Genomic DNA, 16,517 nt, shown 5'->3' with positions numbered 1-16,517 from the left:
CGGGACCCCTTGATTACAAGGCGACGACGCTACCACTGCGCCATCGGGAGGCCCTAATCTGTACTTTTGTTTCACAGTCACAGTAAAGTGTATGACCTGGCAGAAACAGTTTGTCAGGCATCAGTTTTGAACAATGTTCTGTCCCTTGTCAATAACATACAAATTGGTACGCACGTAACGAGAGCCTTCATGCAAAACCTTCCCTACAGTCCAGATCTTGCACCGTGATTTCCAAGCGGTGATACTAATCGCATGGGGAAGCCCAAAATTCCATGCGGGATTGGTTCTCGCACGGGGCCACCTTTAGACGGAAGCATTTGCTTTAACATTTTTGCTACCATAAATGCTTCCAAGAATTCAATACCATTGTTTATAGCAGACAATACTTTACACTTAAGCATTTCATGTAACACTCCGGTCCGGTTAGTATTTGCGATTGCGATGCGAAGCGTGCAGAAAACATTATACAATAAATACAGCACAAAAGAATACTCCGTTTCTCGGCCTTCATTTAATAACTAATAAATTTAAAGATTGATTGATTGATTGAATGTTTTAAGTTCACTTTATGCACAGTAAGGCTAATTGGGACTGGACCTACAGTTTAAAGTGGGATCCGAACCACTATGTACCATCAATCTCACCTATATACTGAGATATTTCTTTTCATGAGCCAGTACACGGTGTTTACAATTGAAACAACTAACGTGTACTGTATGCAATATAAAGTATTATTTAAGCAGCGCCATTGATTTCTATCTAAAACAGTTTAATAGGAAACTTTTTTCCTCTCGGTTGAATAGTTGTTGACTTCTAAAAATGTGAAGTAATACATTGTTTACATTGTTCTCGACCACCGTTACATCTGCCCATGTGACGTTATGGTTATGCTACGCGAGATGCTAAAAAAATTCGGTCCAATTCGTATATGTGGTAAATGCTGTCAAATTTCTCCGCTTTGCACGGTAGAATTTAATCGTAGCAGAAATATTAAGAAAATTTCAAGGAAAATGCTCTCGTCTAAAGCGAGTCTTAGGCCTCGTATGTTCAGTATGTCGAGTGCTTCATGCTACTTCAGCTAACGTTTTACTGTGACCCTCTTTTCACAATTTTCTAGAGAACAATCCTGATAGGTGAATGGAACATAGAAAGCCTCTCCCATCACCAATATCCGAGGCCTGCGTGAGTGCACTTGTTGCTCTTTGGTAAGCATCGCTCGTAACTCCGACTGCTCCCGGCAGATGGCAGGAATCGGCGGTCACATAATCTTCCTGCGTAGGTATCGACTGGTTCTCTCTCATTCATAAAGGTGTGACGTTCGTGGCCTTTCAATGTGTGTGTGAGTGCGTTACCTTGGCGAATTCCATTTGTATTGTGTAAGCCTCATGAGCAAGGTCACCAACTTGTTCCACCCATTTCAAGAACTACGACTTCAAAGTAGACGAACAGGCATCCGCACTTAACGTCGGCGGAGGGACAGAGTGGCGGACCCAGTTTTTTGTCGACTTTTTTTCAGTGTATGAGAATTATGCATGCATGGGAAGTCATATGTACACGCTGTCATTTATCCACATACCAAAATTACCGCCCCTCTTATTTTACGGAACACCCCGTTTTTTTCCGTCTAATTTTGTGGCTAAATTTATCTTAACACCCCCCCCCCCTAAAATAGTGGTTCTTAACCTTCATGAACCGCAGCCCGGCAAATGCTTTTTTTAGAAGTCGATACCCCCAATCCCAACAATTTTACTCGTAAAAACCTTTCTATTTTTTTAGCTTCATCATTACTCGAAATGAGTGAGGATGCGAAGTGAGAGTATTCCCCCAGAAATATTCACAAAGCATTCCTCTAGCTAACATTTTTTACTTCAGGCGCTGAGCTTTCTACATATTAAATGCACCCTTGAAATTAAATATTTATAAATAAATTATGACAATCGTAAAGGAAAATGTTAAGTTTCATTATGTCTTAACCTTTTTGACAATATGAAATTATGTTTAAATTAGTTGTGAACCATTGGATGTACTGTAATAACATCTTGTAGTTTGCTCTGCCCAACATCATTAAATAATTTGGTAAGTGCAGATTTTCGTTGGCCTCTTTGCATTTTGAACGCCGAAATATTCCAATTAATTGGAAAAACGATGACTATTATTATACTCGAAAAACTGCTAACTATATAATTAATTTGATTTTAATGAAGTTTGGGAGAGAAACACTGTTTCAGGAGAATATCTCGCGGCCCGGTATAATTGATTCCAGGGCCCTGTATGGGGTTGCGGCCTGCCGGTTTAGAAGCGCTGCCCTAAAACACCCACCTCAAGGATGGAAAATTCTGAATTAACCTCGGTGTACACGGTATGATGTACGCCACGCAGGTTATGTGACTTTGTTACATTTTCGGGATCATGTCAGCTTAAAATGACAGAATTTTATGTCCGTCATAGTAATTTGCATGTATTATCAGGACTGATAATTAAAAGTAAAACTGGTTGGGTACAGGTCGTCGCAAGAGCACGATAACTTCTAACTGAAGCAGGAACGGCGCTACAGGCGCAAGGCGGGTGGGCTGAAGCCCCCCAAAACTGACCTCAGCCTCCCAGATTTTTATAGTACAGTAGACGCATTTCTCGATCTAAAATAAGAAAAACTAGAAGTTTTCTTATTTAATATTTTCCATTATAAAATTTTCATTTGATCAATCGTGAATCGACAAACTTGCTATTAAATTGGCATGATACTCTGCTGCCCACCTGGTAGGCGGAATATTTAGCGGCTGTTAGATTATTGGTTGGAGGTTCAAACTGTGACGAAGAATATGCACATATAGAGCTAAATGTGTGTAATCATTAGCCCCTATAAATCGAATCCATATTTATGGGAATAGATCTAACAGGTGCGAAAAAGAATTATTATAAGTAGCAGGGCGTTTAACATCTAAAGAACCGTCCAGTTTCACATCTGTTTTTAGTTCCTCATTCGAGTACCGCCAATTTGAGTGTTTTTAATGTGTTCTCACGTATCCATATCGTTGGAAATATCCGAGACGGAGAAATACGACGTTAAGAAAGCAACTTATTTATTAAATTCTAAGAATTGGAAATATTAAAATTGAACTCCCCATCCCGGTAGTCTAGCTGTAAGACTGGTGCCTTGTAACAAAGTGGTCCCGGGTTCGATTCCATGTGGAGGCACTTTTCATTAAGTCAGGGCTCTGTTTTCTTTTTCTTTTTTTCTTGTCTCTCATTACAGCGACGCGATTACAGACTACAGAAATGACGCGCTGTATTACAATTAATAATGGTTAATATTAAAATTCACACTGAAAATGAAAATGCAGTAAGATATATATATACAAAAATTAAACGTACGGAAACTGTGCGTTGCCATTTCTGGTGAAACGGAACGGGAAGGTTCCAGATATTCACGAACTGGAACGCCACTCCAGCCCATTTCGAGCTCTGCATTAAGTGGTTTGGATTCCACTATAAGCTGTGGATCTCGTCCCGATTAGCCTCTGTGCGTGTAGTGTATGTAAATACAAATCCAACCAACTAAATGCGGCAATACAATGCCAAAATCAGCACGGTTGGACAATTGTAATGCTCGTAGCCATAAGCCTAGACCTACATATTAAACAGTTATTCTGAGGTTAAAAAATAATTTCTGCAGTACTATCATAGTAGCCCATTTCGATTCCAGCATGTGAAAGCAAAAGAGCTACATGTGAAGAGGATGTCAAAGTTAGGATCTCTTTTACAGTTCTTGATCCCTAATTTCTAAATTAAAGGAAAGCTTTACTAAGGATAGTGATGTATTAATTGGAGTTTCCGTTTCAGTTGAGAAAGTGCCAATGAAAATCTACAATCTTTCGCCACCCACTTATACTGTTGTGACATGGGCAGTTTAGGGTCTGAATAAATGCTGATGCCTAAAGTTATGACACGCTACTACGCAGAAAGGAAACTAAAAATAAAAATGGTTGAAACTTTGAAAATTGTCTTTCACTTTTTAAGCTTTGTGTTATTGCAATGTGCATACCCCAGCAACAGCTGAATGTGAAAGAATAGTTTTTCTATGATGATATGATGAAATTGACGAATGGACACTCACAAACATCCATGCCCAGTCCAGGATTCGAACCCGGAACCCCTGGCGTCGTAGCACGATTTTACCTTCGTAATCGGATTGATAACTAGAGGCTGAGTGCTGTATCTATTGTCTTAAATGTAACAGTTATTTAGCAAAATTGTCCTGGACATCTTTATATGCAATGGAAACATTTTCGATTCTGCCCCCCCCCCCCCCGTTCGAAAGTTAGGTCCTAAGTTACGCTTATATTAGCCCCCCAAGAATTCGAAAATAAAATCTGTAGGCAGCCCCTCCCCCCCCAGTAGAGAATTATATATCGGTGATTATCTCCCCCATTTAAACCCATTGTATATCGTTCATCAAGCAGAGAGGTCAATGGAAACAATCAAGTAAGATTTCCGAAGTAACTGGCTTCAAATTAATTTTGTTAACCTTTACATTTTCATGTAAAATAGTTGGCCTGAAATTTCAAGAGTTCTTCGGAAACACAGTGAAACTTCTAACGGACATCTCTACATAGCGGACACCTCTAAATAACGGACATTTCTTAATTTCCGGGCAGAAATACATGGAGATTGTATATGAAGAGCGTACTTCTTAATAACGAACATTCTCAACAAAGAACGCGGTCACAGAGATATTAAACTTTGAAGAAACCTATTTAACAACCCTTCTTAGATGTCGGCTAAATTACACACACTCCCCAAAAGACTTGTACGCTAGGAAGATTATAACATTCCCATGCTGTTAGTGTGGTGAGGAACATCTGATCGTATTATATTTTAATGTCGACTCCATTTAACTGTGTGATTGTTTCCTAAGAGAACTAAAGAAACGGGATATTACGGGGCCATACGTCTTGTCAACACTTTTGAAGAATCCAACTAAGGAGATAATACATGTGTAGACCTATACTTTACTAATTATATTAGAAGAGAGAATATTGTATTATAATATTGTAGTAAACATGAAGAAATGTAACTGGTGCATAGCATAATAGCTAAAACCAAATAAATCTTTTTTTTAGAAAAACACATTCTTCAATGCAACTCTCATAATACTGAACTCAATAATAATAGATAAACGACTGACGACTGCAAATAAATCAAACGTATTGTCACTAGAATATTCTAACACTATAAACACACTCGCACACAAAAACTGAATTTGAAATATCATAGAGACTCTTTCAAAGGAGAAAATGTTTGAAAATGACTTCACTAGGGCATGCCAAAGGTGTAGTAGTGCCGCCTTTGCCTCGGGGTATCCTTGGTCGCCCCTTTTCGTGAGAATCTAGTATGTGGTTCTTTCGTAGATATTTGTATAAATGCTAAATGTTGTTTGACATCAGTTGCAAATATACATGCCTTTTTTACAATTATTCTCTTCTCCATTGCAGCATCTGACTTGGACTCGATCAGAGCTCTTTTCAATGAAAAGGAGAAGGAGCTTTCCCTGGCTGTGGCCAAAGTTGAAGAGCTCACACGACAACTGGAAGACCTGAAGAGGGGGCGGGTCAACCAGAGGCACTCGTCGCCTGCGGCTGTCGAATTGGAGAAATTGCGGCGTGAACTTATGGTAAGATTGGCAGATCATTGACCAGAGTTAGCAAAATTTCTACCCAAATATTCTTGTTGCACTTACTTTCATCGAAAAAGTATCTTCATCCACTAACGGGGATTTCACACTGAAGCGACAAGCAACACAAGACACATGTAGCTTGAGGATTTCATCAATCGAACGCAGGTTTTTCCGGCCTTTAATGCCGTTACGGTGTAAAACGTTACTGTTCATTGGCTCCTTCCAAAATGTGTCACGTGCCATTTCGGTCTGAAATTTCCCTAGGAGGAGAGCTCAACAAGTTGTAACTTTAAGGTTGCAATCTTCTTTTATTTCATATTAGGTATTAACACTTATAATACATTTGTTAGGGTACACAACAATAAATTATTATTATCATAAGTATGCACAGACAGAGTGATCACTAAAATTATCTGGTGTAATAAAATTGTTAGCATATTTGAAATGATGCTGGCTTACTATGGGTTTATATACATAGACTTAATAATAGTAATACCACAGATTAGTAATACTTTAAAAACAACAAAGGAGGTAGGTGTAGCGTGCTTAATTGCCAAAAATAAATGTTCAAAACTTAATTATTGATAACTTGTTTAAATCAATGTACGAATTCAAGTACTAAGCAGAGATGTTTACAAATGAAAGTAATGATCAAGATTATAATTATATTAATTAGATAAATATTAGTATTATAAATAAATGTGGCCTCTCATCTAACATCAAATAATTTAAAAGATAAAATCCACAAAATTTCAGTTTTGTTTGTACAGTAATACTATATTGATTAAATTGTCCCTTATACTGAAAACGAAACAAAACTTAAAGAATTTTGGAAAATATAATCCTCAGAAAAATATGTATGTTAAAGGCTTAGTGGAGAAGGTTACATAATACTGAACTGCATAATCTATATTCATGCCCTGATATTATTAGAATAATTTGTGAAGAATATTTTGCTGGCCAGACACACACGAGAGAGAGAACTTAGTTTTACAGTATTCTTGTGAGAATACTTATAGTAAGACCAAGAGGAAGGTGGATGGACAATGTTAAAATGCACTTGAAGTAAATTGGAAAGGATGGAGATTTGATTGATCTTCCTGAAGATAGAGACAAATGGTCTGGTGATGATGCCATGTTAAAATTGGTTTAGAAATACCAGGATGTGTGTTAATTTAGTTTTATGTGTTATACCTGCTTGATTTTACCTTCGCTGCTCCCAGGCATCAGTTGCTGCAGTAGAGGTATTCAGGTGTGGTTTGCCTGTTTGCTGTCACATGATTTGTTAGAAACTGTTTTTTTTTTTTTTAAAAAAAAAAGTTGAACTTGTTGAATATTTTGTACCATTTGTATCATTACATTTTTGCTAGTACATAATAAGATAGAATTTAGTATTTAAGACATTAACCTGGTAAAATGTTTCAATTGTGGATTTGCTTCAATAGATGCTACTAGCATACATAGTTTTTTTGTAGGGGTTGTGAAGGGTTGAATATTACCTAGCTACATAGCTGCATTCTAGGTGGGGGTGGGGGGGAGGGATACACATAAAATATTTCATGATACCAATTTTCTCCTTAGACTTAAAAGTTGTTCAAAGAGAAAATTGGTAATAGCTGAACATTTTAAAGGTGTTTGCATTTACTGCTTCGGAGGGGCTGTAGCTCCTACAGCTTGCATATGCCAGTAGCAGATGCATATTAGATTGGATTTGTTAAACAGCGTGGTATTACAATTTGGAGAGAAAATGCCAATTCATATAGAAAATCACACTTTAAATGTTCCTGCAGAGTTGTTCAACTCTACATGCTAACATAACATCTTTTTTTTTTTTTCAGTATCGAAATAAGTTAAATGAACAACAAAATCAAAAGATCTCACAACAGAGGGAAGCTTTAAACCAACGACAAGAAGAAATGGCCAAAATTGACAAGCGAATCTCAGAACTCCAGGATAGATTACACCGCAAACGAGTGTTGAACCAACAATTAGCCAACCAAATTAATGCTGCAACTGTAGCAAAGCAAACCCAGCTGCGTAATGCACAACAGCAGATGGGTCCAGGGGGCAAGATCGTGAAGTTCCGCACCCTTAATAGCAATATAGCTGCTGTAGAACCCTTCAAGTACGTTCCCAGCGGGAAAGCAAATCAACCCAACAATAAAAACGAACAGCAGCATGTACAAGATGATTTTCACGCAAAGCTGTGCAACCCTGCTAAAATGGAAGATTTCTCTGAATTTTCTTCCAGTAAGAATGATCCCAAATATCAAACTCTTCCTTACAATACTAAATTCACTGTAAGTTTTGTAAAGCCTTTAGTTAAGTGTGGATCTGATGAAGGTGATTGTGATAACGGAGCGGAGGGTTCTTATAAATGTGATGCTAAGGGTAACACTGAGCTTGAGGTACAATGCAAGCAATCCTTTCCCCAGGAAGATTCAAATAAGAACAACGATGGAAATGCATGTGCAGAAACTGTGATAAATAAAATGGCAAACATTGATAATGCTAACAACAATCAACTGTTAACACATACTGTTCACAGTGTGCCAACGTTATCTGTTTCCAAGGGTCATGCAACTGGACTCTCGACTCAAAATGATGGTTCTGAGCATCTGCATAGTTACCATAACTACATATCATCTTCAGTGAAAGGTCCAGCACCCCACATATTAAATCATCTTGCACCTAGGTAAGTTTGAAAAATCATTTCTATTTTTTATTTTCATTATTTATATTATTGCTTTTTTCTTGCATTATCTGAGCATCACGCCAATACTTTTCCTGATATTTGTTTGTGAAGAAAGAGTGCATTGTAACACAATTAGATAATAATGATGATGATGATTTGTTCATATAACTGTAGCAGGGTGCGAAATCCTGGGGGAGGACAATCTTGGCCTCAAAAATTGCCCCCACCAAAAATTTCCAGGGGGAGAGTTTTGTTATAACAAACAAAAGATAAGCAATTACTTTTAATTTCAAATATACTTTACTAAGAATAATATCGAAGAGACACAAATTAGTGTATTGATTGATTGATTTGGTGCTTAAAGTCCACCTTATACACAGCAAGGCTAATCAGGACTGGACCTACAGTTTAAAGTAGGATTCGAACCACTATGTGCCTCCACTGGGTATCGAACCCGGGACCCCTTGATTACAAGGCGACAACGCTACCACTGCACCATTGGGGAGGCCACAAATTAGTGTAGTTGTGAGTATTGGATGCTTTCTCTCTCAAGAGATCAATATACACAATAAAAGTAAAACAAGAATGCAAGAAAATAATTACTATGAAATCTAATTGATTTATGTTTACATAAAGCACAAACTAAACAAAAACTTACACATAATAAAACTACTTCAACTATTTCATAATTTATTAACATCTTTAACCAGTTAGTAAAGCTGCTTTACAATATTTGATATGTACAAAAGTAGCAAATTAATTTCCTTTATGTAAATAATAATAATACATTTTTAATTGAGTAATTTATTTTTACTTTTAATAACATTACAAATATGTATATCATATAATTTACACCTTTTGTGGGGGAGGGGGATTTGTAGATTAAGAACTCCCCCCCCCCCTCCTACACCAGTTTTCAATGATTTTGCATCCTGAACTGTAGAGATCTGTGTCAGTGGTTGAGCATGTTAAGTGGTCAACTTTTGATCTCTCCACTAAAGTTCATGGGTTCGAGACCCAGTCTGGGCATGTGTACTTTTTGTGAGTGTCAGTTCATCCATTTTATCTAATCATTACTTATTCTGGTGAGCCAAAAGTTGTGGAAAAATCGACATTAAATACCAAAAAAACAAACATGACTGTTGGCATATTTAAGATAAAGGCTGTAATTAATGTAGATTTCATCATGAACTGGTATTTTTCAGATGTTTTTACAGCAATATTTCTCCCCTATTACAAGAGATTTCCATCAGCAAAAACGAAAAACACAACAATCATAGGTTAACTAACTTTTGTAATTTTTTTCTTTACCAATGAATTGATGAAGCCCTTATGCCGAATTTGTATTCTTGTAATGAGATTTTGGGGGTCAATTGAAATTTGACACACGTAGTATGAAACTTGTTGAACCTCTTCCAATTTTCCTAGTTTTCTCATATGAAAGAGTTTAGGAAGCACTGATTCGAAAAATTGTGGTCGTAATTGAAAATATTTAAAATAGTCTTATTGAAGACAACTACAGGTTAGAGATATAATAATCTTAAACATGGAAATATGTCCATGATAAAATAAATCTGTTTTGTCACTTGATTTATGATACTGCCAAGTTGTGTGTATAATTAGAGTAAACAGCATCCATTTGAGTGACTATTGGCTTTGTTCATTTTGGTTCCTCCATCTATCTGATTTTTATTATTGAGCTCAGCCATTATTCATAAAGTGTCACAGTATGTTAAGTCTAAAGAATTGCTGACAACTATAAAGGATCCTGCATTAAATATTGTTTGTGAATGAATGAATTATAATTGTTCTTTTAAGTCCACTTTATGCACATGTAAGCTAATCGGGACTGGACCTACAGTTTAAAATGGGATCTAAACCACGATGCAATGTGCCTCACCAGGTATTGAACCTGGGACCACTTGATTACAATGGGACTATGTTACCACTATGCTATCGGGGAGGCCTGAAAAATATTATTTGTATACAGGGAGCTTCTGTTACAATGACAGAAGAAAGCTGGCTGATTCCAGGGGAGCTGTTTTTGAATTTCCTCCTACTTTCACAAAACCACTTTGATATTTCCTTAGAATTCCTTCTAAGCATTCACATGATTCTGTGTGGTTTGCTTTTGCAGTTGCCTACATATTCTCAATAGTTTTGTAGCTATGTAATCCTATCAAACTATTGAGAATATCTAGACAATAGTGAAAGCACACTACACGAAGATCCATGTGAATGCTCTAGGAGTAATTCTAAAGATATGTAATTTTTCAGATTTCGGAATATCAAATATGTAATTTTTCAGATTTCGGAATATCAAATATGTAATTTTTCACATTTCGGAATATCACATATGTAATTTTTCACATTTCGGAATATCAAATATGTAATTTTTCAGATTTCGGAATATCAAATATGTAATTTTTCAGATTTTGGAATAACAAAGCAGTCTTTTGAAATTAGAGGAAACTTTGAAAATGTCTGGTGTCAGCCAAAGGTCCAGCCAAGCCTTAAGTCCACCAAATGACCACCAGATATTGAACCCAGGAATATATTTTTTACATATGAATAACAATTCATGTTTACATTTTCTTGTAGTTTTATTTATTTATTTTTGTACTTTATTTCAGGCCATTTGGAATGGCTCCAGGTGCACAGGCATATTATAACAACCCTTCAGTTCCAAAACGAAGCCCACCTATAGGCAGCACTTCAGCATCTGAAGCTAAAATTGATTCTGGAGGTTCCTTGCAGCAGGTGGGTACAGACTTCAGGATATCATAGACAAATAAAAGTTTCTTCATAACAATTGTAGAAGTATGGGAGAAAACTTTAAGTTGTATCTTATGTGATAATTGTTCTGTGATAGTGATAATTTGTTGCTACATCAAATTCAGTCAACATGAGGGAAACAACAAATATTTTTTCTCTCTTTTTTGTGTGCACATATTGAATTAGGTTCATTAGAAATGGAGGGTAAATAGGATTTATGTTTAACAGTAATTGTGGACATATTTGAAGATATTTGATAATTAATTAGATCTCTTGAGTAATTTAATGTAGATTAAATAATTCATTTCAAAGAACAAATTGGGAATATAATAGTAGATGTAATTTGTGAAGTAAGGAATAATGATGTTGAACATTGCATTATGATGGCAAAGCCAGAGGTCCCAGGTTCACTCCCTGCTTAAGGGATGAGTGTATCTTTGTTCCATTATCTGTTCATCAGTGCATCATTGATTCACATCATCGTGATTAATCCAAAAGGTAAAGAAGCAAAATGAATTAATGAAAATAGAAAGAAAGAACTCCCATCACCGTATTTGTTCAAGTCCTGCAAATCACATCACAAAATTCAAGGCACCCCTATTGATTCTGTCCTTCACTATTGCCATAGTTGTGAAGGGTAGCGGAGAAGATATTGAGAAATTAATTAGTATAATACTTTCTTACTCTCAGGATCCTTGAAGTAGCATAGGAATGAAAGAAATGACCGAAGATGTGAAAATATTATTATATATTCTTTTCTCCATATTTCAGCCGCACAACTATATTAGTGGTGAAATAATTCTTGAAGCTTTCCTGGCAGCGAATGATGAAGAGGTTTTCTCAGGATATGAGCCAGGTAATTTGCGGATATGCTTCTGAGCTTTTGAGAGCTGATGTTAGCTCTCGAAAGCTAAAGCATATCCGGAAATCTCCTGGTTGATATCCTGAGAAAACCTCTTCATCATATATTAGTGGTCCATATAATTTTGTTTGTACCAGTGCACACAAGCAAGCACTTTCATTTTATATTCTAAATAAATTTTAAGAACTGGACATCTTGTTCAGTAGATCAAATTGTATATTTTCCTGTTAATAAAGCATGCCTGTATTCTATGTTGGTTGGTTGATTTGGTGTTTTAAGTCCACTTTTATGCACAGTAAGGCTAATCGGGACTGGACCTACAGTTTAAAGTGGGATACAAACCACTGTGCCTTCACCAGGTATCGAACCCCTTGATTATAAGGTGAGGTTGCTAGCAGTGCACCTCCAGGAGGCCCGTTTATACTACGTCAATTATAATTCAAATATCATTATAAGATCATAGTATTTGTTAAATACTCCTTGTTGAAAGTAGTAAAACAATAAAGCTATGCCATCAATGCATGTACGAGACTGTGGAGGTAGATCTCCACACATTCACAATCTCGACCGCTGGTGGAGGTGATACAATCAGCACCATGCTGGAGCCACCTTGACTCCCCCAGGTGCCCATTATTAGAGACTGAGTGAACTCCAGACCTGCTTCATGCAGGTACATTTCTTATACAATTATACACTGTAAATTGTACCTTTATTTTTATTCTTTCAGAAACCGGTTAGCAATGTTACACCAACTTTTATAGAAAATCAGAAATCAATTCCAGTGCAGCAATCTTCAGCTAAGATGTTCTCTTTGCAATCAAAGGCCATGGATTCCACACCACCAGTGAGCAAGGTGAATGATTTAACCTTCATTCTTTTGATGTTTAAATGTCATAGGGCTAGTAGCTTATTGTGTACATACTATATTTTCTAACATTTCTAAAATTAATAATGGATAGTAGTGATGTTATTTTGTTATGTTTGTGTTATAATCGTATACACTTTAGAATATGCTGTAGGGTGTCTTGTCTGCGGTTGAGCATAATTCAGTAATTTTATTATGTCAAATTAGCATGATTTTTAAAAAGAATTTATTAATGCTGTGTCGTTGTCTGCTAGAGGCTTTGCTTGTGCCAGCTTATTATGAAATGGATGGAAGTGAAGACGTTAAGAATTCTGTAAATGTAGGGTGTTAGGAAAAGTAATTGCCAGTAGATTTTATTAACAGAACTATTGCTAAGTAGGAGCCTGAAGGGGAAGCCCTCTTCACCTAATGCAAGCCCCCTCCTCCAAAACTTGTTTTCAATTGGAAGAATTTCGAGCCAAAATGACCATCACCATTGCATCTTTGTGAAAATTTTAGGGCTGGTGCTGGTGGTGTGCGTTTAGGAGTTACAAGTGTTAGATTCTCTGTTCATCATTACTAGGGCTCGGATTTTTAGGTGCTAAAAATCAGAAAAATATTTATTTTTTATGTGCTCAAAATATGGAAAATATTTACACTTTATGTACTTAAACATGGAAAATATGCATTTTTATGTGCTAAAAATGTTGAAAATTTCTGCTTGAGCTCTACTCACCAGATGAAATTAGCATGTTTTGCTGAAAAATGGTGAATTACAATACACCACAACTGTCATCTTCAAATTGTCCATTACAAAGGACTGACGATTGTCTCGAAACAGTGCCTTATACTGCAAAAATGTTCATTCTACATCACATGAAGTCAATCTCGCATACTTAAGGCATGATATTTCACTCACACTTAAATATCCAATATTGTCTTCCTGTTCACCGTCCAATACATTCGAAATGTTACACATCATTTTAAAGCCGGAATTTTTTGCCATGACATCTTGGACTTTTCTGCGAAGCAATTGTGCCTTTGGTCCATTAAGTTTGTTGAGCTTGCTCTCCACTTCACGAACTTCTTTAACTGCTTCTGACAAAGGAATGTCCGTTGCTTCTAGTTTCTTGATCGTATTACATAGGAAACTCAAATTTGCAGAAATATAAGCCAGGTCATTTCTTAATGTAGAGTCACTCAACATACCTTGAATAATTTCAATTGAAGAAGCATCATCTTTATTCAGTCCATTAACAACAGATGAAAATTCTTCAAAATTTTCTACATAGTATGCAACAGAATTAAGCCATGTTCCCCACCGCGTAACTACAGGTGTGGGTGGCAACGGTGTTTGGGGATTTTCCTTTTTGAAGATTTCAATTGTTGGCGATTTCACAAACACCTTTTTTCCATTCGAAACCAATTTATCTACATTAGGATATACATTTCTGATTTCTTCACATACCCTATGCAATCCATGAACAATGCACATAACATGAGTCATTTTAGGATAACTGACTGCAAGACCTTCTGCTGCTTTCTTCATATATGCTGCAGCATCTGTGAGCAAAAGTAAAACATTGTCGAACTTCACCCCATTTGGCCACAATATCTGCATGGCTTCATTGAACAATCTAGCAATTGTAACATGATTTGTGGCACACAGTTCTTGGCACGTTAAAAGAAAAGATTTACTTGAAATTGTTTCATCATTTTTCAATAACCCAACAACTACATTTCCCACTTTCCTACCACTTGAGTCCGTACTTTCATCTCTGCTGACCCAGATTTTTCATTCTCACAGATATCACGAATTTTCTGCATCGTTTCTTCGTAACACTTTGGGAGGTAACATTTCCTTAAAATAGACTCATCTGGGGTGTCGATGTTTGTGTATTTGCCTAAAAAATTTCGCAGCTGAGGATGATTCACCTTATAAAGCGGTATGTCAGCAGAAACAAAAGCCATACACAAATCCGGTTTACTGCCATTCACATGTTGGGTTACCTGAGATCGCTGTTCTGCTGTTATGGCTTTTCCACAGGGCTGACAAAAGAGTAGCTTTCCATCAGTGGTAAATGTGTTCTTGAATTCTGCAACATATTGCTGCAAACGATAGCTTGGTGCAGATTTCACTTTCGGCATTTTCAAACACGCACACACTTACAGAAAACTCGCACCTTTCGAACGAAACACACTAGTGCTTCTCCCACGCAATACCATGCCACGCAAATACTGTGGAACAATCTGTCCACTACTGAACGTTGAGCTTACGTTTTACCTCTCAGTATGGACAATTCGTTACATCCAGACTGGATACTGTTGCCAGGTCTTGCAGAAAATTTTTCCCTCTCTAAGATGAGAAAATAAATACAGCGACTATAAAAAAAAAAACCTTTTGATTTTTTCTGGGAAATCTTAAAAAGATAAGAAAATTTAAGTAGATATGAAATTTTATGTGAAATTTTTGGGACAAAACATTCATTTTATGCAATTATGAGCGAATATTAAGAAATATGTATTTACATTTAAAAAATTGGAAAATATGTTTTTTTATGTGAAATAAAATTTGATATATAGGCTCCAGTTACTATGATCGGAATTTGTAACTCACTTACGAGGTCATATCTACTCGCAGAAAAAATATTTATTTACCTAAAAATCCGAGCCCTAATCATTACATAATGCAATTGCACTTGCAATGATAGAGAATAACAGAATGATTGGCAGGAGTTAGATAGGACCATCAATGCTCTGAGGAAAATCTTTGTTTTCTCTAAGTTATATGTGTGTTTCACCTACGTCACAAACTGTTGAATTGTGGCTTCAAACAGTCATGATTGAGGCCAGTTCTTGTAAGCATAAGGAATTCAAATGGGAAGGTGTGAGATAGTAACACAGTCATTTGTGATTCAAAGCAAACTTGCAGTTGATGCAAATGTAATGAATGCTACTTGGTGGATATTTCCTTGCAAACAACAAATTAATTGGCTGCAAACATGGCGGCTGTGTGCATCCTGACGTCACATGAAACCCACCTATTGAGAAAAAGGTATATATTTGGAGGATGTTTCTATTTTTTTTTCTATGTGCAATATTAACTTAGTGAATGCATACACAGCACACACACTATTTTCCTTTTCATGCTGTTATGTGTCTGAAGAGTACATATGCTTTACACAATTGAAGTTATCATATGACTGTATCTAAAATACATAAGGAGCATCCATTGATACAGGTGGGATGCCTAGACTACATTTTTGACCTTACTATTGATAGTTAAGCAACATTTTTTTTACAATTCTGTGCAATGAGTTATGAAACTAAACACTGTTAATTAAACATAACTACCCCTAAAATACTTTCCAACATTTATAGCTACAAGTGAACAATTTTGTGTCATGCGTGGGACAGATAAAACACTCCCTTTTTACTTAATAAGAAATTAATTATAACCCTTAAGTAGGCACGCGGGGGTAAATTTGACCCCCAGGTAGGAATTTTGTAATACCCACACATTTGTTGGTTGACCACACTGCTAGTTTTTATAGTATCTTCCTAAAACAGTCTGATTCAAACGTCAATGTCATTTCCTTCAGTGTGTGAATAACTACAGCAAAGAGGAGCTGTTCCAAAGTTGCTGCGGGTCAAATAGACCCCCACG

General features: G+C 36.5%; 1 protein-coding gene across 3 annotated transcripts in view; it reads left to right on the top strand.

Moving 5' to 3' along the window:
- ASPP (Ankyrin-repeat, SH3-domain, and Proline-rich-region containing Protein) overlaps positions 1-16,517 on the top strand; it is a 343,639-nt gene that overhangs the window by 286,140 nt on the left and 40,982 nt on the right. For all 3 annotated transcript variants that reach the window (XM_083111931.1, XM_083111930.1, XM_083111928.1), the window contains 4 exons: positions 5,493-5,671; positions 7,513-8,369; positions 11,003-11,129; positions 12,734-12,859. In XM_083111931.1, the coding sequence (XP_082968057.1) occupies positions 5,493-5,671; positions 7,513-8,369; positions 11,003-11,129; positions 12,734-12,859 (1,289 nt within the window). The remainder of the gene's footprint in view (positions 1-5,492; positions 5,672-7,512; positions 8,370-11,002; positions 11,130-12,733; positions 12,860-16,517) is intronic.

The sequence above is a fragment of the Lepisma saccharinum genome, chromosome 25, assembly GCF_977018435.1.
Source record: "Lepisma saccharinum chromosome 25, izLepSacc3.1, whole genome shotgun sequence".
Lineage (NCBI taxonomy): Eukaryota > Metazoa > Arthropoda > Insecta > Zygentoma > Lepismatidae > Lepisma > Lepisma saccharinum.
This window is presented reverse-complemented; position numbering and strand designations above follow the sequence as displayed.